This window comes from Rhinolophus hipposideros, assembly GCF_964194185.1.
Source record: "Rhinolophus hipposideros genome assembly, chromosome: 12".
NCBI lineage: Eukaryota > Metazoa > Chordata > Mammalia > Chiroptera > Rhinolophidae > Rhinolophus > Rhinolophus hipposideros.
The window spans coordinates 27,982,906-28,009,695 of NC_138058.1; the positions used below are offsets into that span (position 1 = coordinate 27,982,906).

The window sequence follows — 26,790 nt, forward strand, 5'->3', positions numbered from 1 at the left end:
GAAAACTTCCTTGTAACCCTTTGGGCTGGAGGTGAGTAGGTAGGAGTATACGAGGTTCATCCCAGATAATCCAACCCACAAGTCATATGTAGACACAGTCTTTGAGAATAGTTGGGGGATCAGACAAGATGTTGGGAGGAGGTGGGGCAATGAGAATACTTATAAATCACCAATGGGACTGTAAATTGGTGCAGCTCCTTTGGAGAACAACTAAGTAATGCTCAAAAGTAAAGTTATATATTCACATACTGTAAGACCTAGCAATTCAATCCCTAGTTATATATCAGATAGTCTTACTTCTGACCTCCCAGGAGATGTATAAGAATATTCATTGCAACTTTGTTTATAACAGCAAAAAATTCAAAACAAACTAACTGTCTATGAATAAGAGAACAGATAAGTACATGATGGTATATTATTATAACAGAATATGATGCAATAGAAAATTACACATTAGTTAAAATGAACCATGCACAGCTACATGTATCTATGTAGAAAAAGTCTCAAAAACATGATGTTAATTGTAAAAAGCAAGTTCAAGAAAAATGCATACAATATGATCATTTATTATAAAGTTTAAAATGAAAAAATATAATATATTGCTCATAGGTATATAAAAATATACAACATCCATTAAAATAATAAACCCCAAATTCAGGATAGTGATTATCTCTGGTGAGGAAATAAGAAAGGAAGTGTATACAGGGCATGTCAATACCTGTAATGCTTTATTTTATAATCATCATGTGAATAATGACTGTTCATTATCTTTTTTTGTATACTTTTGTTGGACTCGAAATAATTTAAAAAATTGTTAAGGGTGAGAAGCAAAGATTGAACCTGCAGTTCACGAGGAGGCACTCAGAACCTATTGAATACAGCACTACGTCTGAGGCGCAAGTCCCCACCCTGGGGGCCAGGGAGCTGAGATTTGGGTGATGGACAGGCAGGGTGCTTCAGTTATGGAGTTGCCTGATAATGGGTTTGTTTTTATTCAGCTACAGAAGTTTTGTTGGTTTTGGCTGTTTAGCTTTGGGTATGAGAACTCTACCTACCATTCTTTGGTTCTGTTGACTACTTCTGAAGTTTGCCTTGCTGGTTTCACCCAGACAAGAATGTTCCTGAATCCTGCTTTAAATGTAGTTGCCACACGAGGGATAGTAGGTGAGGACAGGAAGTCACATTTCCTGAGTATCTATGCTGTGCCAAGGTCTCTGCTGGGCACGTTTCATGCATTAATTCACAAAAGCCTCATAACACCATATGGTGGGAATTGTTATCTTTGTTGTACATGACACAAAACAGATTCAGAGGAATGCAGTAACGTGTGTGCTGGTGAAGCACAGATTGGAATCCAGACAGGTCCTGACACAAAGTTTGCATTGTCTCTATTACATCAGTGGTGTCCAAGCTAGGTATAGGACAGTGTATCGTACACAAAGACACAGGTACATACATATGAGGTCAGACAATTAAGTTCGCGAGCTCATCCTAGAAAAAGTGCTGCATACCTCATTGTTGAATATCACTACGGTCACCTTCGAAGTGCTCCCCTTGGGAAGCTATGCACTGATGCCAGTGCCTAGTTTACCCTTCAAAGCAATTTTGGGACTCTTTCTGGAATGGCCATCAGAGCTGTCATCATATTACCCTTAATGTCCCAAATGTCATCAAAATGTCTTCCTTTCAATAATTCCTTTATCTTCAGGTAAAGAAAGAAGTCATTAGGGGCCAGATGAGGTGAGCAGGGAGTGTGTCAATACAGTTATTTGTTTACTGGCTGAAAACTCCCTCACAGACAGTGCTGTGTGAGCTGATGCCTTGTCGTGATGCCAGAGCCATGAATTGTTGGCAAAAAGTTCAGTTCGTCTAACTTTCTCACGCAGCCTTTTCAGCACTTCCAAATAGTAACTTGGTTAATTTAACTGTTTAGTCGGTACAAATTAATAATGAATAATCCCTCTGATATCAAAAAAGTGTAGGAACAGTGTTGCAACAAGTTTGTGAACTTAATTGTCAGACATTGTACATATACATATATATCTTTGTATTTTCTGGAGCATAAATTTTACCCCCCAATTTGAGGAAGAACTCAACAAGATTTATATATAGAATCAAACATTGGCACATTATGGAATAGAATACACACGCACATACATTTTTAAGATGAAAGTTGTTGAAGACATTTTCTTGCTTGTGATGAGCCACTCCATATATTATCCTATGACCCCAGAGGTACCCTCTTACTTCTTCTATAAACAGGGCTACTCCAGAGGAAGGGTGTGAGAAGTGCTGGGCCACACTACTCAAACAAATCAGTGTGATCCCAGACCTGCTGTACTGCTTCAAGGTGGGTTCTTTTTACAACATTGAGATTCAATATGGAAGCCCTTAGACAGCTTCCTCTAGAGACATTGCCTGTGAGCTCCTGTCCGGAAGACGTCTCACTAGAACCACCAGACAAAGGAAACACTAACTTTACTAACTTTTATGTGGCCTCATGCTGAAGCAGCATTTTCTACCTGTATCCCTCTATAGAAGGATAGACGGCCAAATGTTAACAACTTCAGAGAAGGACGTAAGCCAGAAAGATATGGGAACTCACTCCTTGAATTACTGTTGGATATGCTCTGATGGTTTATGTGGGGTGTGTCCAGGAGGATTTGGGGTAATTCCTTAGCTGCTTGTCAAAACCTCAGCAGCAACCACAACAGTAACAACAGCACTTACTATATCCCTGGCATTGTTAACCCTTCCAACAGTTCTAAGTATGAAGTAGGGGCCATCACTACATTGCTTTACAGGGATGAAACCAAGGCACAGAGAGGTAAGGAACTTTCTCATGGACTCAGACCCCATGATATTACCTCTCAATCAACAGGACAAGGGAATAAATAAATGCTCCACTCTATTTCTCTTCATTTTGTCAGCAAATCTATTCGTACCTAAATGAATATTATCTCAAAATGGAATGAATCCAGGTTCTTTCAAGCACAAAGTATCTGAAGACTTTTTTTTTCTCTCCTAGTTTTAAATTTAGAAAAGGCTTTTAGAACTATGTCTCTTGGTAATGACAGCCTATAATCATTCTGCTCCAGGAATCAAGCGATGTGTTCAGAATATGTCATTTTCCCCTGTGACATTAATGGCAAAACCACATTCCCAACCAAACCAAAGGATAACTGAGAGGGATAGAGGAGTGTGGTCTCTTGGTTTCCACTCAGCAGTTTGAGCCAAGCGTTCTTGGCTTTCACTCCAACTTCTTAAGCAATAAGCAAGATACTTACTTAACCTCTTAACCCCATCTGCGAAATGCTGATGCTACCTCTTTACCTCTTTGTAAGGAGTATTTCCAAGCTGATGTTAAAAGGCCATGAAGATAAAATGGGTAGAGGGGATATGCTTTCAGGAAATTGTTTTCTGGTAGAAGTCAGAGGGTCTGGGTGGAGAATTGTGTATGCTTGGATTTGTTTTTAATTAAAACTATATATAATAGTAGTATATGTAGTATCTGTAGTATAATGTATAATGTAGTATAATGATTGAGGGTGTGGACATTGGTGTCATGATGCCTGGGTTCAAATCCAGGTTCCTACACTTTTACAGCGAAGTGGACTTTAACTTTCTCTGACTATCACCATCTATTTAATACATATAATAAATAATATAATTCCCATAACAACCTTACAAGGTAGTATTATCATTTTTCTCTTTATAGTTAAGCAAAATATTCTAGGTTATTGGCACATAATAAGCCATTAATAAAAGTCATTAATAAATAGACTCATACAACACATATATTTATGCATTTGCACATATACATAGTGGTTGCTTCCATGTAAGTATTCCACAGATAAGAAAAAAAGACAGCAGCATGCATACACATGCAGTGAATTGGATAGGCTATTTAATGTAGTAGGAAAAAAAAATCACTGGATTTAAGAATTTTATGAGTTAAAAACGTTCTGCCACTGACGACTTATGTGAATTTAGGCAAATAATTCAATCTCTCTGAGATGATTTTCCTTAGCAGTGAAATGAAGCCAGTGGGTTGGATAAGACATAATTCTTTGACTTGTTTTGTTATGCTTTCTTTTATAGTCTTGCAAAGTTTATAACAACGTGAGATTTCCAGTTAAAGATAGTGATCTGGGTCTATGTTTACATTTAACCTCCCCTTTTCTTTCCAAAGTGCTGTAGAAACAGTTAACTAGTATTATAGGGGGAAATGTTTTTCACTGCTGGAAAATAGGTAAGGATGCTATACACATGCCAGACAATGGAAGAATTCCTGCAAAAAGCAGAGCTGCTGAGATCAGGATGAGGGAACGACCCACCAGCCTGGAATTCCAGGACATGAGATGAAAAGCTTATGGTTGGTGGAGGAATAGGTCCTTAACAGAGTGATCCAACATCTACACCTGACCATCTTCCTTTGGCTTCAATTTCCTCCCTACCTTGGATACACTACTGGGTCTCCATCATTTCCAAGAAAAAAAATTACACTATGCACATCTAAATTTTCCTGTCTTCTTTAGCTTGGAATCTTCACATTTTCAACAAAGATTTATATGATCTCTGACAGAACTTACGCCAAAACCCAGTACTGAAAAACCTAGTTGTTTTTCTTTTAAGTCAGTATACTAAAAAAAAAAAATAATAATAAATGTCTCAGAAGTTGGAAAGAAAACGACCAATTAGAGGAATTTGAGAAAACTTCCCCTTTGAAGCAAAGTCATATAAGAAACATAAAGCACTTCTAGTTCACATTCATGATGAAGATATTCCATCTCTAACACAATAGCAGGGTGCCACATACACACAAAAAGAAAAATTCAGGATCAGGAAAATTAAATATTCATAGCATTGAGAGATACCATTTGTCAGTTAAAAAATAAAATGCACTGAAAACTATAAAACATTGATGAGAGAAATTAAAGGCATAAGTAAATGAAAAATAGCCTGTGTTCATGGATTGGAAGATTTAATATTGTTAAGATGACAGTACCACCCAAAGTGATCCATAGATTCAATGCAATCTCTATCAAAATTCCTATGGCATTTTTTTTTTGCACAAGTAGGAAAACTTATCCTAAATTTCATATGGAATCTCAGGGGACCCCAAATAGCCCAAAACAATCTTGATAAAGAACAAAAATTGAAATATACCTCCTCATTGCAAAACTTACTACAAAGCCACAGTAATCAAAACAATGTCATATTAGCATAAGGACAAACATACAGACCAATGGAGTAAAATAAAGGACCCAGAAATAAAACTGCATGTATGATCAAGTGATTTGCAACAAGGATGTCAACCATCCAATGGGGAAAAAGACAATCTTTTCAACAAATGGTCCACCAACAAAAATGAATTTTAAGAGTAGAAATTGTATGAACCACATTTTCTGAAAAAATGCAATGGCTCTAGAAATTTGAGAAAAATATAAAAAAATTATGTAGAAATTGTGAAATACTTTGTAAATCATATTAAATAAAACACAAAATTATAAGGTAAGCTATTTAGAAATTAACAATAGTAAGAACAGTGCATGTCAGAATGTAGGAGATTCAGGAAGGATGAGATTTAGAGTATAATTTATATTCTTATTATCTTTATTAAATTTATTGGAGTGACATTGGTTAGTAAAATTACATAGGCTTAAAGAGCACTATTCTGTAATATATCATCTATATACTGTATTGTGTGTTCAATACCCAGAGTCAGTTACCCTCCCATCACCCTATATTTGACCCCCTTCACCCTCTTCTACCACCTCTTTCTTTCCCCCTTACCCTCTGGTAACCACTAAACTGTTGTATGTGTCTATGATTTGTTTGTTTGTCTTGTTCATTTGTTGCTTTCAGTCTTATATGCCACATATGAGTGAAGTCATATGGTTCTTGACTTTTTCTGAATAAACTTTAAATTCAAGAAGTCAGAAAAAGAGATGAAATAGAAGATAAGAAGCAGAAGACAGGAATTAATAATAGTTAAAGGAATAGAATTACCATATGACCCAGCAATCGCTCTCCTGGGTATCTACCCCAAAAATATAAAAGCATTTCTCTATAGAGACACGTGTACTCCAATGTTCATTGCAGCTTTGTTTACGGTGGCCAAGACATGGAAACAACCAAAATGTCCTTCGATAGATGAATGGATAAAGAAGTTGTGGTATATATACACAATGGAATACTATTCAGCGTTAAGGAAAGATGATATAGGAACATTTCTGACAACATGGATGGATCTTGAGAATATAATGCTAAGCGAAATAAGTCAGACAGAAAAAGCAGAGAACCCTATGATTTCACTGATATGTGGTATATAAACCAAAAACAAGACAAACAAATGAGAAACAAGAACTCATAGACACAGACATATTTTAGTGGTTACCAGAGGGTAAGGGGGGTGGGGGGAGGGAGATGAGGGTAAGGGGGATCAAATATATGGTGATGGAAGGAGAACTGACTCTGGGTGGTGAACACACAATGGGATTTATTGATGATGTAATACGGAATTGTACACCTGAAATTATGTAATTTCATTAACAATTGTCACCCCAATAAATAAATTTAAAAAAAAAAAAAAAAAAGAATTAATAAAAAGGGGAAGTACTTAGGTGGGCCACATTTAATCAGGTAGGAGCCCTTAAAAAGGAAGAAAGTCAAAGAGATTTTCTTCTGCTAGCATTTAAAAAGATGGAAGTCATCGTAAATTCTACACCTGTAAGGAACCCAATTCTACCAATAACCTGAATGAGCTTGAAAGACAACCCTCAAGAAACGCTTACAAGGAACCATAGCACCTGCTGAGACTTTGATTGCAACCCCGTGCTACCAGAACAGAGGATCCTGGTAACCCAAGCCCAGACTGCTGACTCAGGTACTGATAATAAATGAGATAAAAATGGAAAAAAAAATAATAATAGTTAAAGGATAAAATAATGAATCATAAGACAAAACAAATATACAAAAGAGAATTGATGAATAAATTTAAGAGTCAGACCACTGAGTAATTTGAATGAGGAAATTTCTACCACTTCTTAAGGTGGAAAATATACTAACAGTAAGTCATATAAGAATTTGTGATAACTGTCAAAAGAACTTCTTTAATAATGATTTAGGCTTGGATGATTTTCCTTTGAATTCTATCAAACCTTGAACAAGCATACACTTGCTATGTAGTTAAGATATTCCATAGCATATAAAAAGGCTGCCAATTCATTTTTCCAAATTCACATAATCGTTTTGGTCTGAAAACTGACAAAAATAGTATAAACTAAAACTCTTGAATACTCTTAATATTAAACATTGATAAGCAATATCTTCAGGCTTATATTAAATCAAATCCAGAAATAAAATAAAAGAACAAACCATGATAAATAAAATTTACTCCAGGAATGTAAGATTTGTTTTTCATCAGGAAATCTTTTGATTTAAAATTTTCAAATGGATAAGACAAAGGAAATAAAAGAAGAAAGGTATAATTATCTTGATATGACAAAGGGCATTTAACAAATCTTAACATTTATTTCATGTAAAAATTTTTAAATAAAATTGGAAGAATCATTCCTTAATATAGTTGATAAAATATCTCTATGAAGTCAATATCCAATAAAGTATATAATTGTGAAACACAAGTCATTCCCATTAAAGTTTGAAACTTTTAGCCAACGTAATAAGACACACAAAAAGATATTAGCTATATATATTAGAAAAGAGAGAAAAAAAAGAATCTCACTTCACACACACACACACACACACACACACACAAAAGAGAACAGGGGTTACAAATAATACAACCATCTTACTAGAAAACCACTCCAAAATTAATTGGAAAAGTATTAGAACTAATAAAATGTTTCATTAAAATGATGGAATAAAAAGTAAGTCTACAAAACTAATAGTTTTCCCCAAACCAATATTTCTTAACTATTTTGGGGGTATAAGCCTCTTGTGATGCAAGCTACAATCTCTCTGACTTGCAAATTAAAAAATAAAAATTTAATGGAGTTTAATAAAAGCCCATGGACCCTAAATTATAGGTAACTGCTCTATAGTGAACAATAATTTAGAAAATACAACTAAAAAAAATTTATTCACAATGGAAGCAAAACTGTAAAATGCCTAACGTAAACTTAACAAACATTGTATAAGAGTGATCTGAAGAATATATCAGAATCTTACTGAGGGACATACAAGCGAAGTGATACAACCTCAAATAAGAAAATAAATACAGTAAAAATGCAATGCTATCTGCTAAGATTATTTTGTATTTTTCATACAATTAAAGTGAAAATCACAAGAATATTTTGGAACCTAAAAAAATTATTTAAAATTCACATGGTAGGGGAAAAACCCACTAAATACCAGGGAGCTTTTTCACCCAAGATTGGAAGTGAGGAAGGATGGGTCTTCCAGATGTTAAAACTAATTAAAATACATAACTGCTTCTAGGGTAGGAACAGACAGAAATGCAGAGTTTCAGAAGAGAAAACCCAGCAGTGTCCCCAAGTCTATAAAAGAGTTTAACTTTTTCACATTGATAGTAAAAGATTATTCAGCAAATGGTCCTGGAAAAACTGGCTAACCATTTGGAGAAAAAAAGATTCATCTTGGCCTTATACCATGCATCAGGATAAATTCTAGGTGTAAAATAAAATCTAAATAAAAAAAAAAAACCCTACATAAAATACTGTAAGTAATGGTAGTCATAAAAAGGACAATAGCAACCCAATCACCATTATGAATATTGGTGCTAAATTTCTGAATAAAATACAGAAATAGAATTCAGCTCTACATTAAAATAATAATGTATTACAATTAAGTGTAACCAGAAAGGCAAGAATGATCCAATATTAAAAATATCTTCTTAATGCATTTCACTGTATTAGTAAGTTAAAAAAAAACATGATCAACTCAAGCTGCCAAAATGCATTTGATTAAATTTAAAATCTATTCCTGATTTCTTTTAAAGTAAGAGTTGGACTTCCTTGACATGATCTCATTTCCAATGATGAAATATTTGAAGTATTTGGATTAAGATTAGGAAAAGACATCCAAGGAGTTTTTAGGGCCTCATATGCAGTCGTTAACACTAAAATAATTAATTCTAATCGTATTTAAATTAACATGTCCTTTCTTATGCTAATGAAGAAACCTAAAACATTTGTTACAATTTGTCAATTGCTTTGCGACTGATGAAGCTAAGAAATCTTGAAAGAGCAACATGATACAATGGAAAGCACATGAATTGATCCAAATCCAGAATCCAGACTAAGAATACTAGTTCTGCCATTTTTTATTATTTGACGTTAGCAAGTTATCTAAATTATTTGAATCTCAGTGTCATTATCTGTGAAATTAAAGTAACAGCAGGTAAGATGAAGTAAACTTGGCACTGGCTAGCTCTTATTTATTATAACAAAACTCTGGACAAAATAAAATCAGCAAACACACAAAGCCTCTGAAAAGTAAACAAAGCAGGTGGATTGAGGAAGGCAGTTAAAACCTGGAAAATAACCCACACAAAGCTGAATTCCAAATTTGTTTTCCTCTTTTCTCTCATTTCTTTAACCCGAGGATGGGTCTCAGTACAAGGCAGTGGCCTGGGCTGTTACCTAAAAAGCCCAGAAAGCCCCCATATTTCTGGCCCCTGGTTAAAGCCTCCCCCCCACCCCACATCCCACCCCAGTGGTTCAAAGAGTGTGGAGGGAATCACCATTTTTATTTCTCTTTTATTATTCCTGGCTTTGCCCCAAGGGTGACCTCACTAGAGAACTGCATTCAGCAATGTGTTAGCCAAAACTCCAAGAGAAACTCCATTTTTCTTTCTAGAGGACTTTGAAAGGAGGCCTCAGAGGGAAAGATAGTGTTGGGGGATCCTAGAGAGCAGAGAGCTGGAGAAGGGGCTCTCTCTAATTCTGTGTATGAAGCTGTATAAGTCCCAGATTCATCTTTTGAGTTGCACATGTGTGGGACAGACCAATGCAGCCTAGCAAAGCCTTTGAAAGTAGAACCAAAATAAAAACCACCAACCACAGAGGAAGAGATAGAGCTTGTGGTTTGAACCTAGCCAAGGTGATTTCCTACTAAAGTAAACAAAGGGAAAAAAATCAACATTCTCCAGAGGATCTGAATATGACTCAGAGTCTCAACAACATAATTTAAAAAATTTCTAGGATATAATCTAAAATTACTTGACACAAAACACCTAGAATATGTGACTGATTCTCAAGGGAGAAGACAATCAAGATGCCAAACGTGAGCTGTTGGAACTATAAGACAAAGAATTTAAAGCCGTTATAATAACTACGTTGCATGAGGTAAAGGTAAGCACACTTGAAGTAAATGGAGAGATGAAAGTTCTCAGCAGAGAAATAAAAACTTTAAAAAGATCCAAATAGATACTATAGAACTGAGAAACACAATCCTGCAGTAAAAAATTGAATGGATGAGCTCAATGGTAGAATGGAGATGACAGAGGAAAGAGTGAGTGAACATGAAGGTAGATCAATAGAAATGATCTAATCTGAAAAAACAGAAAGAAGATTGAAAAAGAACTGAAAAGGGACATGTGGAATATCAAAATCTAACATTTGTGCCATTGCAGTCCCAGAAGGAGAGGACAAAGTGACTAGTGCAGAAAAATATTTGAAAAAAAAATGGTCCTCAAATTTGGTGAAAGACATAAATTTATAGATATAATAAGTTCAGCAAATCCAAAATAGGATAAACTCAAAGAAAACCATACCCAGCTATATCATAATCAAACTGCTGAGAATTAAAGATTAAAAAAAAATCTTGAAAACAGTGAAAAATGGCATATTGCACATAAAACAATGAATCAAATGACCAGAGACTCCATTAGAAGTTGAAGTGCTAACAGTTATATAGGGATAGATAAGTAGTGATAGGTAAAGTGCTTAGCAGATAAAAGACACAAATGATAGGTATTATTATTCTAATAGTACATCTACATCTCAGCACACCATAGTTATTTTCCATTCTATTTCTTCAATTTTCCCATGGCTTCTTTTATGTGGATTTGATCCCAAGAATTGGATGCAAATATACGTTGGATATGATTTCTTTTGATTTACCCCAAATCTCTTGCTCTTGTTGAAATGAGAGTCTCTGCTAATTCATGTCTTGTTTTTAAACACATTTTTAAAACTGTGAGTTTCCTTAATTATCACATCGGTAAATAATGCATCTTATTACTGTCTTATACGGATAGTATGAAGATCAAATGAGATACAGAGAAAAATACACAAATTCCTCTGACCAACTAATACACTGAAAGTCATGTATTTCAGAAATAGTACTGGCTTGGAAGTTCTGAAAGCCTAATTCTTTTAGCCAATCTCGCGAGAAAGTCTTTTAGAGAGAGATGGTTTGCCCACATTTTTCCATAGATTGATAAGGTTGGGGACATGTCAGTGAACCATGACAAGCAGTTACCACATGAAACAAATACAGGCTTTAGCAAAGGCATTTCTGGCTATTGTTTGATGCATATTCTATCCTTAAATATTAAATGCTGCTTCTAACAAATTAGAGATCTAACCTGTCTCCTCATTGGCACAGGGAACTAGTAGCAGAGTTAAGGCACATAAAAGGAGACTCTAAGTAGGATTCAGATGATTAATATGAACTAACCATAACCACAATGGGTTTGAATGCCTAGGTATTCAATAGTGTTTGTCAATCCGTGGCCCACCTCTGCCCTCCCCAGCCCCCAGAGGTTGTGAGCAGCGGCACACAACATATCCACAAGAGGCGTGTGGATTTGTTCTCTTGGCCAAATTCTTGGCACAGAGTAAGTGGAGGTAACACTAGGCAGCCTCTGTATGTAGGAAGATGTGAAGAACGGGTAAGAGGAGAGTTTTCTTAGAATAAAAGACATCTCTGCATAAAGGATGTCATCACACAACGACTGAGAGAGATTAGGAATCTGGAATATAGCCCGTAGGTTAGAGACACTTCTTAAAATCCTTGGCCAACATTGAAGGAAAGTCACACAGGTTTCTTGGGCTTTATGATTCCCCGTTTAATTTTAACGCAAGGCAGCAAAATAGGAGTGGAAAAATGCCGAGGCTGCATCTAATGTGGGTTGCTCGGTATTCTTAGAATCATACTATGGCCTCAGTTTCTTCTTCTGTTAATAAGAAATAAGAAACGCCTGTTTTTAAAATAGCGTTTCTGTGCATCTCAAATGGCATGCATGCATATAATAGATACTGTTGAAAAAGAACAGCATTTAAAGACTTCTATGTGGTGTGGTGTACTCTTCTTGTTACAGACGGGAAACAAAGACATGGAGAAAAATAGGGACTAGCTCAGATTTGCTGTGTCAGTGCAAAATGTAAACACCTTAGTCTGTCCTGTTAGTTCTAGTCTCAGTTGTAGAAGAAGAGTATTACAGAATAAAGTCTTCCTGCCCTCCCTGTTCTAGCCCTACTTCCTTTCCTTTTCCCAACATGCCCCTATATAAGTCTGCTAATAGTCCCACAGGTGTTGCCCCACAGTGCTTCTCTTATGTGGCCCATGTCACTTTTTACAAAGTAGACAAAGTATCATTAACTCAGGAAAACTCATGTCCTTTCCTAATACACCATCCTAACTATGAATAAATGGCATGTTTCTGTTATTGCTAGTTTTCATCTGCAAGTGGTAAAACCCCAAATAATATTTTTGTTAAGCTAGGTCGAACTCATCCTTCTATGTCAACAACTATTTCCACTCCTGATTCAAATTCCCTTTTATATTGTGGTACTATCAACCCTCTCTTTCTATTCCCTGCCTTGGTAATTATGTATGATAATATTTCAAGTTCTTACTTCTCTCGTAGTGTGCTTATTATATCTCTCAAACCTTAATTCACAAAAAACATCTAATCTAATAAACGAAAATATAGTCCCCCAAGAATTTCGTTTGCTAACATTTTGCTCCAAGTTCGCAGACCAAGTCACCAATGAAATGTAAGATTTACCTTCATGTGATTTAGTAATTTATAAAATTTCACCAGTCATTTATAAAAATTCACCAACATCAGGAAATTCTATCAAAGTCATCGCAGAGTAAACTAGCAGATGGATCAGTGTGCAAAGTTTAAGGCTTAAGTGAAAAGAGAGAATTATTAGATTAAAATGACCGACAGGTCAAAGTGAGCACTAGGGCAGAAATAGGAGAACTACTCAAGAAAAGATAGGCATTTTAATGACAGAGATGGGGAAACATTCTTACCTGTCTTCTGTTAGTTTCATTAGGGTTGTTCCTCGAGTAGAGAAGACAATAAAGGACATTCTTAACTGAGGGCTGGAAAGGAAAAGAAATTCTATTAGGGCAGATAGAATGCCTATAGAATGCCATTCCCTTCCAGGCTTCCTCCCTGTACTTCCCTTTATATCAGCACTGCCAGAGCTGAGGATGTGTAACCCAGTGGGGCCTCCACAGCTGGTGTTGCAAGTATTTAGCCAGCATCAGATTTGAAGCTATGTACCAAAGAGAAGGCCTGCGTTGTCTGCCTGGAGGCTGGCTTCTGACTTAATACCGCCCCTCAGTGAATGCGGATTATAAGTAAGAAAGCTAAAATTCATCACTGCCCTGTGTTCTGTCTAAAGAAATGTATCCCTAGAAGAGGACTGATCTGCGTGGTGTCTGTAAAAAGGGGGATCCCAACAGATAAAATTCGATAGTGTCTCCAGAGTAGTCTTCCTATACGAAGAGAGTGTTTCAGGTTGTTGAAGCTGATGCCATCAGCCATTAAGATCATACATTGAACTCCTTTTGCTCTGAGAGTTGGATCGCCATCAACTTTGAGTTTCTACTTGGCTTTCCAAGGAGGTTATCCTTTAAAGGAGAGAATGTGCTCATGGGCCACAAGAATATCTATTCCACTCAGTAGTTATACTTCTCATTATTAATGAACACATTGGCATGGTTTTTATATGACAATGCTTGGGAGCTTTGTCAATGTAAAATCCACCCTCTGTGAGACAGAACAACTTTCGGCTGAGGCCCAAACGTGCTTCTCCATCTGCAAGATGGACTGACTGTCAGACTGCAGCGGATTCACCAGTGAAATGCCATCCTGTGGGGCTCTCTCTGGGTGGCCAACTGGTTCATCCATCATAGCACCAACCTATTTCTTCACAATGCAATAGCATCCCAAACCTGATCTGGCCCCCACTCTTTTTGTTCCCACTTCCTAAAACGTATCCCAAACTCGTCCCTCTTTTCCATCTCTTCACTTAGGAACTTGCCCTCAATTATCAGACCACTGCAATTATTTCCTAGCTGGTGACCTAAACTCATTCCTTGTTCCACTGCTCCCAGAATTATTTTCCGAAAATATAAATCAGATCTTGTCACTTATCTGCCGTAAAACCTCTAATGGCTTCTACTGCCTCCAGGATAAAGTCTACATTCATTACCATCTGTTTGACGCATCTCTGGAAACCTTTAGCATGGTGTTTAATACTTGGTAGGTGCCCAAGCAATACCTGGTGTATTGAATATTGGCCTCTTGAGACAAACCTGGGTTCTCTGTCCATGACACCATGCTGCTTGTTACTCCCTCACTAGTCCTGGGCCAGCAGGACACCATGTCCTAAATGACAATAATAATGATTATGGTCATACTAACTATGTCCAAACTTATCAAGTGCAAGTAGGTGCCAGGCACTATTGTGATTCGCATGAGATAATGAGATAATACTCATTAAACTTAGAACAACTTTATGAGATCAGTGCTATTATTATTTCTATTTTCCACAGAAGAGAATTAAAACCCTGAAAGCTAAAGTGATTTCCCCAAAGTCCCACAGTGGGAGCATTGTGGGCCTGGGACTTAAATCTAAGCATTCTGATTCTAGAACTTGGGCTCCTGACCACTATACTATGCTGCCTCCCGTCTACAGAGTTCAGTTCTGGAAAGAATGAATTTGAAATGTGGGAAATGTAGGTCTTCCAAAGGCAAGAGAAATAATTTGTGAGTTCGCAGCATACTGATGTGAATAAAATCGTTCAAAGAGAGTGTCAGCAGTGAGAAGGGATGTGAGCCAAATTTAGAGCCAATATCAACACGTGAAGGCCTAGCTCTGGGCGGTGAGATGAAAGAACCAGAAGCAAGTGGAGGAGAGAACTTCAAGGAGCAATAAATCCGAATCAAATGAAATCTCTGTCCAGCAGAATATGCACTACATGGAGCTCACTGGATTTGTCCTCTAGGGCACCTCTTAATGACTTTGGTGAGAGCAGGGAGTTAGGGGTGGGGATGAAAGCGGGGTGGCAGTGGGTTAAGGATATGGAGACAGCAAGTCTTTAAAGATATTTGAGTGAGAAACCAGTAAAGAAATAGGATGGTACCTATAGGAAGAAATGATCAGGAGATTTTTGTTTTTTGTTTTCCAGACAAGGGGCAGGAGAGATTAGTTTATGTCTATTGACAGTGGAAATGGAGCCAGGAGAAATGTAGAGAAAATACAGAGAAAAACAAAAACCTACAGGTGATTGGAGATGATGGAATATCGTGGACGAAAATGGAGGGTGTGGCTTTAAAAAGAAACTTCAATTTCAAAGATGATGGGAAGGACATGCATACGTCTTTTCAGAGTAGAATTAGAACTCGAGGTAATCACTTGTCTGCTATTCTCTGGGTTCTTGGTCAAACAGGAGGCAAAGTTCTTTGCTGAGAGCGATGGGTGTGAGGTGTAGGTTGGGGGCTTGAAAAAAATGGTGAAGAGTTAGGATCATTATTAGGAAAATGAGAAGAGTCAGAACAAAGACAAATAAAGGACCTGAAATTTCAAGAATCCCACTGAAATTAGAAATGATATTTTTGTACTGGTATCAGCCACTGTTATTGAATGAACTTCCTTCCTGCAGTATCAGCTGCCTAGACTATGTATTAGAATAAATACATAAAAACCATTCATTCTTTTTCAAAATTCATTCACTTATTCATAATTATTGACTGAGCGTGCACTATGTGTCTACAGGCACTTTCGCTGCTGCTGTCAACAAAATACAGCTCCTCCCTCTTGGAGTTTGCATGACAATAATGTCCTGGTGCCACACTTTGAGGGGGTCCATTGCCAACTAGGGCCAGAGGAGACAAGCAGAGGGAAGTGCCTCGTGTTCTGGGTTAAGCCATGTCAACAACTCTGGTCCTCAGTTTCTTAATCTATAAAACGAGAGGATTAGATTAGGTGGTCTCATCGTTCCCAAACTCCTACCTATAACTTTTTCTGAATCTAAGATAGTGAAGTGTCTGCAATCGCTGAAGGAACTGGGACAGAGAAGTGCCCACTCTAAATCAGGTGTCGGGCTAGTTGGTTTGCACATGTTTTCTCTAGTCGTTTTTACATGCAAAGTAGGATAAGTTCATTGTTATGGTTGCACAATGGAGCTTAGATTCAAATCCATATCTGCCTAACTTCAAAGCCTTTGCCAGTAGACACCTCTGCTTCAGGGGGAACAGGAGACTAGAAGAGCAGAGACATAGCAAATATCTGGATGCAGATTTGTTTTATATCACTCCAGAGGACCAGTTTATAAAAGTGTAGGAAAGGACATTTTGGCTGAATGACAAAAAGACTTTTCTGGAAACTGGAATTGTCCAGCTGTTGGACTGTTTACCTCAAAGGGCAGCAGTTTCTCACCAGAGCTATTCAAGTTGAGGGTTAGTGAATGCCTCTTAGGATAAGTTTGTAGGTTGTTTCTTTCAATTCTAAGCTTCTACAGTTCTCCTAAGTATTTTGCTTTTAACACCATCCAAGTATTTGCTTCTTTCCTTTCTCTCTGCTTTTCCCCTATCCCCCTCCCCTCTCTCCTCTCAGCATCTGTTTTTTCTCATTCATCTGGGTTTAGATGCTTCTTGCTGTACCTTCCAATTCCTGGCTTCACAGAGAAGACACCTCTCTCCAATCAGGCAGACAGGTGTATGTTGAGATGAGTAACTGAATTTGGAGGGAACCTGTTTGCATTACCCTGGTCTCAGAGGAGAACCTATTTTCTGAGACAAAGAACTTTATTTTAAAAAGTTTATGGTTACTTGTATCAGCTGGAAGACTCTACAGAGGCCACCCGTAAGAATGAAGCTGCTTTAGAATTATAATGATCAAACAAATTTTATCAAAGACCTTGACAGCTGGCTTCAAGCACCTCCATGAAAGCTATCACAGTTGTTTATCCCTTAGAGGCTGCACCCAAGGAGGGTAAAATGACCTCCTTTCCTTTACTAGTGGGTGTCTATGCTTATTGTAAAGTAGGATCTCTAAGGTCCCTTCAATGTTTACAGTGATAACGTTCAAAACTGCATTGTCCTCTTTTGGAAAATGGTGTTGAGAATGCTCAGAGAATTCTACCTGATAGAGCACATAGCTACACTGACCAACCATGATGATCTGCTCAGAACTGAGGGTAGCTCCCAGGATGTGAGATATTCAGTGCTAAAACCAGGAAAGTTCTGGGCAAACTGGGATGAATTGGCCATTTTACACCCTACACCCCCCCTTTACATGAGTCCAGCTAGAATAAGCCAATTGCCCCAGAGTGATACACTGTGAAAAAATATGTTAAATGATCCTTCTAGAAGAATGTATTATTAAATAAGAGAGAGACAAAGTTAAAATTTTGGTCTTATAACCAAATTGGGATCCTCTCGAAAACACAAAGCCAAACGTCATTCTAAAACATGGCAAAGATGAAAACAAAGTCTGGTCCAAGATCTGAGAGTCCATCTTTGTCAAAAAGCATCACCAGTGTTGTTTGTAATTAGTAGAATAGCAAACATAGGCTGGTTTTGATCATGGCAGAGAACTATGCATTATGTTTCTCACCTGATGAATTTATGAGCCAATTGTTCCACAAAGTAATAGATTTCATTCCAGTGGTGTAGCACACTTCCTGATCTAGGAAAACAAAAGCAGACGTTACTCAATCAGCTGTTCATTTGTCTTTACCTTGTGTCATTTCCCTTCATATTCTATTAATTGACATTTCACATACGAATCCATTAATCGGGCTCATTATCTGAAACTTCTATAAATTTTGAAATTATTTGAAATGATGTTTAGACTTAGTGTTTGTTACAGGACCCTCTTCACTCCACTTCCCACTCCTTCCCACCCACACTTCACACACTTATACACTAAAAAAATCCTGGGTTCAACCAGATTCACAGGTTAGTTTCAAATCTTTAAAAAAAAGGTTTTTTTTTTGTACTACTTAAATTATTCTTCTTATAAAAGACTCCAGTTGATTTAAATGAAATTAGCACAAACTAGATGCCCAAACAAAGAAAGATAAACAAACCGCCCCTTCGAAAAAGAGTCTAATTTCATTTCTAAGCATAGAGGAAAAATCTCTAAATAAAATATTAGCAAATGAATCCAGCAGGAATCCAGAATAACAATAATTAATTAATTGGTGACGTTTATTTCAGGAATGTATTGATAATTCAACATTTAAGGAAATCTAATGTAATTAGTCATTCTAATAAATAAAAGAAGAAAAACTGCACACCTTTTTATTATATTTAAAAAAAGACACCTTTTACTGAAAAAAGAGGAAAACTTTCTCTCGGACAAATATAATCACAGAATTTTAGATTTGGAGGGGGTCTTCTTTATTTCCCAAGGTTGACTTCTATTTCATTGATACCATTCACTAAGGCTTCAACTCAGCTTTTAAGCATTTCGACAGAGCTTGTACTCCATCTGTTGCAATGATTTCATAGTAGGCTTTTTCTTACCAGAACCCACTCTTTTCTGTAGTTATTATGCCTCTTTTCTTTCACGTAAGGGTCTATTTCAGTTGAGCTCTGCATTTCTGTCTGTCATTCTAACAATTGTTGAGGTTAGAATTTGCTCCTTCTAGTCTGCCATTTTGTACTGCAAACATTTTCCGACAGTTTCGGATTACTTTTATTTTTGTATGTATTCATTTGCCTTAATTTTAACTTCTAGAGATGATTGGTTGCTATGTTTTCTTTGTTTTAGACTACTTTATAGATATTTAAGATGAATCTGTGCAAAGTAGATTTTATGCAGTCCTTTTCATGGTACAATATCCCTCTCATTCTGGTTGAGTGTATTCCATCTCTAGGAGGAGAATTTATTTTTCTGTGCCCCATATCCAGACAGGTATGTCTGTCTGATTTGAACACAAATGATACTCTGGTGTGATCATACAGTGAAAAACTCCATACCATAAGGATATCTCACTTTCCCCAAGTTAATCTATAACTTCAATTCTAGGAAAAATTGGGAAAGAATGTTTTGTGAGACTGAAAAACTGACTTTAAAAGTGAAATGAAGATTAAGGGTCTAAAAGTCATCAAGGCAATTATGAAAAAGAGCAAAGTTGGAAAGCTTGTCCTAATAGATATAATGACCCCACATGCATGATACATAATATAACAGTAGAGCCAATGGGGTAGAATGGAGAACCCAGACCTCAACCGATGTGAGCTTGTTATAAAGTGAAAGGGGTTGATTCAAATTGGGGAAGGAAAATAAACCCTTCAATAAATGATGCTGCAACAATGGATTTCTAATTGGGAAAAAAAACAATGAGATCACTATTTTACACGCAATGTAACGTGAGATGTACTAAAACCTAATGGAAAAAACAAAACTTTAAATCCATTGGGTGAATTATAGAAGATTTTTATGTCGTCAGGTTAGTGAAGAGTTTCTTCAACCAGATAGAGAAGGTAGAAATTTTTTTCTTAGAAAATGATAATTTGGACTACCTGAAGTGTTTAAAATTCTGAATGATGAAAAGATACCACAAACAAGTTCAAAGACAAGAAAAGAGTGACAGAAGATTTGTCTGCAAAAAATATAAAAGTCAAAAGATTAGTGTCCAGGATATGTAAATAATCGGTACAAGTAAATACTAAAAAGGCAAACACTAGAAAAATAGACAAAAGATCAGAACAAGCAATCCCCTGAAGGATGGTAAATTAGCACTTGAAAAATCATTCAACTCTTCCAGTAAATATAGAAATGCATATTTAAACACTTGTTTGGGGTAGACCAAGCTGTTTCATGTGGCAGCAGCATAGAAGCCACAGAGTTAGGAGTGAGGAGTTGGGGGAAAGGGATCAGGGTGAGAAGGGGCATGGGGGGCCCTCCCGTCAAAAATAAACCTTTTCCAATAAACCTTTTCCGTTCTGGCCTCTCTGCCTTTATACGTATTCCACCTGCTTGGGATACTCCATGTCCACACTGGCAAACTCCTAACTTGTTCTTCAAGACCCAACTCAGTCTCTGCCTGTTGCCTTTGACCAGCGCAGATGAGACTGCCCCTGCCCCGTGCTCTCAGGGCACCATGTACGCCTCGCAGTCATCATTCTCTGATACTGGGTTGCAATCACTTTTTTTGTCAGGCTCCCCTTGTGAGGGTTGCTAGGAGATTGTCCTCTCTGGCATCTACCTGTTTGTTGAATGGAAGAAAGAAGAGCATGAAGAGGAGAAGCCTCTACTGCTCGTGGAAACTCCTGACCTTAGGCCAGCTGGACATCACCACTTCCTCATTTGGATAAACACTCTGGTTTGGGACTCAGACCCAGTTGGCTCCAGCCAATTCTTGTGACCCTATGTGAACCTGAGGAGCCTTCCCAGATGGATCAATGATTCTAGAGCACAGCTCCTTGGTGAATGGGTGTACGTAATCATCAACAATAAATCTCTGAGTTTAATGGCAGTTGGGAGTCTCCCAAGAGCTTACCAGAACTGCATATCCTAGGCTTGGGTTGTTAATGCTTTGGAAAGCCTCTTTTATTAAAATCCCAGCGCCATCCTTGACAGGATTCAGTTGTATATTTTAATCTCAGAGATTGGTCCTGGATGTTCTCCTTCAGCCATGGGGTAGATGCTCTGGTCCTGGGGGTCCTATGAGGGTCTGGCAGATATGGCCCAATGCCATGTAGGTGCCCCAGAAGAGGCACTGTATGGCTCACTGTAAGCTGTAGTCTAATCCAGAATTCTACAACTCCTTTCCACTGGAATCGAGATTTCCTTGGACACTGGCCGGCTATGCCCACTTCTGGAATGCAATGCTGTGCTTTGGTCCTATGACCAGGGGAAGTACTGTCTGAAATTTTGGTTACAGACGGTAGTACCTGTAAAATACCTAATGATTTGAGAGGAATCTCCACACCTCCCCCATCCCAAGTTCAATTTCTTCATCAGTAGAGAAGTCATGCAATGAGAGAATTATCCAGGGAGGGGTGGCAAACAAAGTGTTGGTGAAATAGGGCCTTGATCTAGAATTGAGGGATTAATCTTGGCTCTCTGCTTAAGGAGCGGGCGTTTGGAGAAAATCTTTTTTGGTGTCCTACTTCTCTGTTCTCCACGATTGGCCCTATTTCACAGTCTCAAATCAGTTTGCATTCTTTTACTTATTCAATGGGATCAACCAATGACAATTCGCTCCTTTCTCCTTAAAACACTTAATTTTCACTCTTCTTCTGACTGACATGTAAAATTTATACAATGTTGATATTCATCTGAGTTGTTGATGCTAGATATAGGGAAAGATTCAAGAAATATCCTGGGGTGTTGAGAAAAGTTTAGCTCTATCTGGAAAACGTTCTTGTTAATGGACAGGTGCTGTAGTTTCCCAAGAAGAAAATAAAATGAGGCCCCTAAGATAAAACTGGAGGTGAGGAGGCATTGACAGACTTGTTTCTCTCATTCTTACTCTGATAATAATTGCCCTGTTACTCTTGAGGTTTGTTGTTTCATATTTACATATGGTCATTTTTTACACAATTATGTAAACTTTGACCAAAATATATCCCTTTGGAACATGCTTGAGATGTACATAAGCCTTTTCCCTCAAGCATCGAGTGTGAAATAATCCCCTAAGATTCTGAGAACCAAACTGGTTTTGTTTTCTCTGGGTTATCCTGGGATCCCAAAGGGCCTCAGCTACTAAAGGACAGAAGAATGTAGGGTTATCTAAACTGGCGCCTTGGAATCCTTCTAGTTCTTCTTACTGAGCCTTCCTAACCCACACATGCACGGTCTGTCCTACCCCAAGATCAAGTCACCCGAAGGAAAAGGATAGAGCCTCCCTGAGGGTGCTGCTTATATCTCTTTAACTCAAATCCCCAGGAGTAAGAAGCTTGCCTGCCCAGTGCCACCGTTCTTTCCTCTGCCTCTGGCCACTGGGCTTCCTCACCCTGAACTCTAAATACCTCATCCATGGAACCTCTGAAAACTACCCACTGGCACTCAACCAGACTCCTCCCCTCTCCCATAGGTGTAGATATGCTGGGCCTTTGACTCAGTTTGGAATTCCTCTTAAAACATGCATGTCACATTGCACGGAGCCTTGTAAACTGATTTTCTGGTTTGAAATCTGCCCTAGTAGTTACTCACAGAATAATCGACCCAGGGAGGTCTGTCCATGTTCAGACCCTTGGCTTCTTCTCAACTCCAAGGACCTAAGTGAAAAGTAGGGCGTTGGTTGGGGAAGTGGCAGAAAGTGGATGCAATTCCAGCATCTCTCCACCCTATAATATATAAAATATCTCATTTATCATGCCAACCTGTTTAAGAGTTAATAATCTTAAAATCCCAGCTATGGAATCCTGATGTTCTCTTCAGGCACTAATGGCTTTTCCATGACCAAAGATCCAAGGCAGAAATAAAAACTCCTTTGTAGCCCAAATATAAGTAGTACTAGGAAATGTTCCATTGGACTCTGTTGTGAATTGTTTCTTTCTTTCTTTTTTTTTTTTTTTGGAATTGCTTTTTACACACAATTGTTGGGCAAACCATAGTCATGGAGAGTTAAAATGCCCATATTTTAGAAATCAGTGGACATGTTTTAGAAATCAGTAGATGCGAAAGGTCCCTGATATTTGAACCAATTAAATCTTAACTCAAATGTAATTCTTTCCCCTGAAGATGTTCATAGGCCAGCTGGGTATCAGTATGGGTGTGGAGGATTCAGCTCCCTTCTTGGGATTTTGTGCCTTGATTCCAACAAATATAAATCTCAACAAAATTAGAAATTCAAGTTGCCTCCCAGGAATTCTGCTTGAATGCTGTGCTTGAAGATTCATTCAATATATGGATCCACTCAAGATCAGAGTCCATGCCTTCCCACACGACCTTCTGACTTGGCTTCGAGAAAAGCTCCCCAGACCATAGGGAGGCAAAGCCACCAGTCCTCAATATTGGTCCCACGAGAAGGTCCCTGCTGGAGGCAGCTCCAGCGTTTCTTACTTATTTTTGTTGTTCTATGCCTTCTCCAGTCTTTGGAACGTGGTAAGAAGTCAACAACTGTTTGTGACATTGCATTCACTGTGTGTTCCCAGTGAGTGATTTTGCGTGGAACTCAGCACTGCCCTCAGATTACCATTTGCTTACATCCATGGCAAAGGGTAGGAGCAAAATAAGAACTCTGAGTCTCATTCTGATTTGTTTTCTGAAATACATTCTTTTGTGTTTATGTGAGTTTCCAAACCTCCCTGTGGTTTTAAGCTCCTTAGAAAACACAGGCTCTTTCCATTAACCACACATACAACCAGAGTCAGAAAGAATCAAGTGGGCCAAATTGAGTTTAAATTGGCCCCCCTTCTTTTGCACATGGATTAGAATAAAAAGAAAGGGAAAAAAGAGAGCTCATAGTTGGAACCATCACCCAGGAGTCTTTCAAATCTGGAAGAGGAGAGTTGCTCTAAGGACGGAAATTATAAAACTGTCAGTCCCTGCTTTTCTTAGCCCCACCCGGCTGAAGTCACAGATGTCCTCAGTGACCCACCAAGGTCCCCAGCTAATCTTGAAGGGTATGGCAGCCTCAGGCACCACTAAGAGAGACCAGCAATTAGTGAAAGGTCCTGAGTTCACTTGTTCCCTCCCTCCACTCCCCAGATTCTTTCTTGGCCTCCCTCTCCTTCCTCCTAACCTCACACTGCACCCTAACTGGATGGAGCCCTAAACCTGGCTCAGACCTTCAGCCTTACCCTCCTATTACTGACTCGGGTCATGGCCAAGCCTCCCTCCTGCTCAAAAAGCTTGACCTCAACTCTTACTTCCACTCCATTTTTTCAGATACCAATCCAGACCCAAACCAAGCCACTAAGCGCTGTGCTTTGAGTGTGAGACTCCTCACCCTGCTCCTGTCTGTGCCACAGAGCCCCCTGCCTGGGACGCTCAGCCCCACCCCACTGACTTGTGAAGAATTTCCCTTTCAGTCAATCTAATTGATGGCTATGAGAATAATGACTTTTTAAACGAGAGAATGAAAACTATTAGTGATTTGGGAAATCAGTTTGGTAGGATGTTGCCAACATTTTGAAAAAATGAAATAGAATAGAATAGAAATATTAGGATATATTGCATACTGTAACAAAAATTAATGCTATGTGAAACTTCAGGTCAATTATATGTAAGTAAAATAGGTATACTGTGTCAAGATATAAATTGTATTTTTTCTTGTGGGTCAAGATCAGAAAGATATCACACAGCAAGATATGTACTCCTTTCACCTCCACTAATTCTTTTTCACACACACACACACACACACACACACACACACACACACACACACACACCAGGAAAAGCCACAAAACATTTTCTGATATCAACTATTGGTACTTTTGGTGCAAATTTAAGAGACAATTTTTGTTTTTGTTGTTAAGGAAACAGAAAGTTGGTTAGCTGCCCAAAAAGTATTTCCCATAATTGCAGTGCACACCGAGATGTGATAAATAAGACCCACAGCTCATCAGCCAAAGCCAACAATGTCATCTGTGGATGACCACCAGGCGACCACGACCAGACAAGGAATGGTACTGTGGCTGCCAGCAAATTCAGAGGCCCCTGTCACGTGCATGCCACAGGGACACCTCCCATCAAACACACAGCCATAAGAGTGAGAGACATGGGGGGAGAAGGGTACAAAACTGAAAAGACATTTACTGAGAGTTTAATTTCTTGCATTGGGCTAAGATTCCCAATTTGGAAGAAAATTGCCTCCTCTCTGCACTACACTTGCACCCAGCAGGAGGGTCTTTGGAGGATAAGCAAAGCAGCTTTCAGTTAGTTTCGACATATCTGAGTATAGTGAGAATAAGTTTTGTTTTTCTATTCTCAGATGCATATATTTTTGATGACTGCATTTTCTTAAATTAGATTTTAAAAAAAATTCCTAATACAGGTAGACATCCGGGGTTAAAGTTTATAAAACACTCTAAGACTCTTGATAGCTATGACCCAACTCCCCAGAAATGTGGAACAATTTACTCTTGAGGCTCACACCACGGTTATGAGCACTGACCTGCTGGCTCATGTAAGTTCAAACTCATACTCTTCCACTACTAGTGTGACATTTGAACATGATGTTTCACTTTCTTACATTTCCGCTTCCTCCTCTATGCAATGGGAACAATACTATCTATCGCCTAAGGATTGTTTGGAGAATACAATCTAATGTTTGTAAGGGGCCGAGATTCCTGCTTGGAACACTGTGACCACGCAGGAGACAGGTAGCTGCTGAAATTCACTTCCCACCCTCATGGTTATTAACCTCTTAGGAGCAAGTTATGAAGTACTCATTTTCTTACCCTTCACCCACACTCTTGATTAACTCCTTCTGAGATATGTGTACATTTTGTAAATGGAAATGGATTTTCATTACAGTTTGTATGTGGATGCCTTTAATTATAAGCCACAGATTTTTTTTCCACGTTTTGTTCATTTGATTTTCTTTGTTTTAAAAACATTGCGTATCAGTGAGGACCAGCTACATAATTGTAGAACCCAGTGCAAAATGAAAACACAAGGCCTCTTGTACAAAAATTATTAAGAAATTCAAGATGGAGATGGCAGAGCATGAAATAAAGTGTGGACTTCTGGGCAACTGCTGACGTTGATATCAATATTCTTTGTCCATTTTCTAGTGGGGTGCAAATGTTTTCTTAGTCCAGGAGTCAGCAAACTTTTTCTGTAGAGGGCCAGGCAGTAAATATTTTAGACTCTGAGGGTTACATGGTCGCTGTTGCATCTCCTCAATTCTGGTGTACAAAAGTGCCACTGATAGTGCTTGAACAAAATGGGCATAGCAGTGCTACCATAAAATTGTATTTACAAAAACAGTCTGTAGGCCATAGTGTGTCATCCTCTGTCATAGACAGTCACTTTCTTTCAGTCCACCTTATGACAAGATAATATAAAAAAAAAAAATCTATGTAGATTTTTTCTTTTCCTAGTCGCTGAAGTTTTAGTGTATTTTCACTATTCATTTCCTGTTATTTATTGCTGAGAATGTGGACTGGAAAAATTGTGCCTTGGGATATATATGGAGGCATTCTTTGTGACCTAATAAATATTTCATAGGCATTTGAAAGGAAAGTTTATTCTCTATGGGGTATAGGGTTCAAAATGTATTTATTAAATCAACCTCATTAATTATTATTCATATCCTCTATATCCTTTGAATGCTTAAGTATTCAGAGAGATGAGATTCTTTTCAGGATCTTCTGAGGAAATAATTTGGTTTTCATCGTCAGCATTCAAAATAAATGTGAGTTATTGTAATACATTTCCTAAATACCGAAGCACTCTTGCATTCCTAGGATAAATTTTACTTGGTATATTATGCTTTCATTATACTGTTAGTTTTGGTTTAATGATATTTGATTTCAGATTTAAAGTTTTTATTCAAATTTGGTCAGGAGTTTTGCATATGAATGTATTATCTTTGGTGGATATTGACATAAGATACATGCTGGCTTCCTAAAAAAAATTAGAAAAC

General features: G+C 37.9%; 1 protein-coding gene across 3 annotated transcripts in view; it reads right to left on the reverse strand.

Moving 5' to 3' along the window:
* ANTXR1 (ANTXR cell adhesion molecule 1) overlaps window positions 1–26,790 on the reverse strand; it is a 220,520-nt gene that overhangs the window by 177,218 nt on the left and 16,512 nt on the right. For all 3 annotated transcript variants that reach the window (XR_013994581.1, XM_081068017.1, XM_081068018.1), the window contains exons 2-3: window positions 17,853–17,924; window positions 13,255–13,326 (exon numbers count right to left, since the gene is read on the reverse strand). Coding sequence is in view for 2 of the 3 variants with exons in the window: in XM_081068017.1 (XP_080924143.1) it covers window positions 13,255–13,326; window positions 17,853–17,924 (144 nt within the window). In the remaining variant the exon portion in view is untranslated. The remainder of the gene's footprint in view (window positions 1–13,254; window positions 13,327–17,852; window positions 17,925–26,790) is intronic.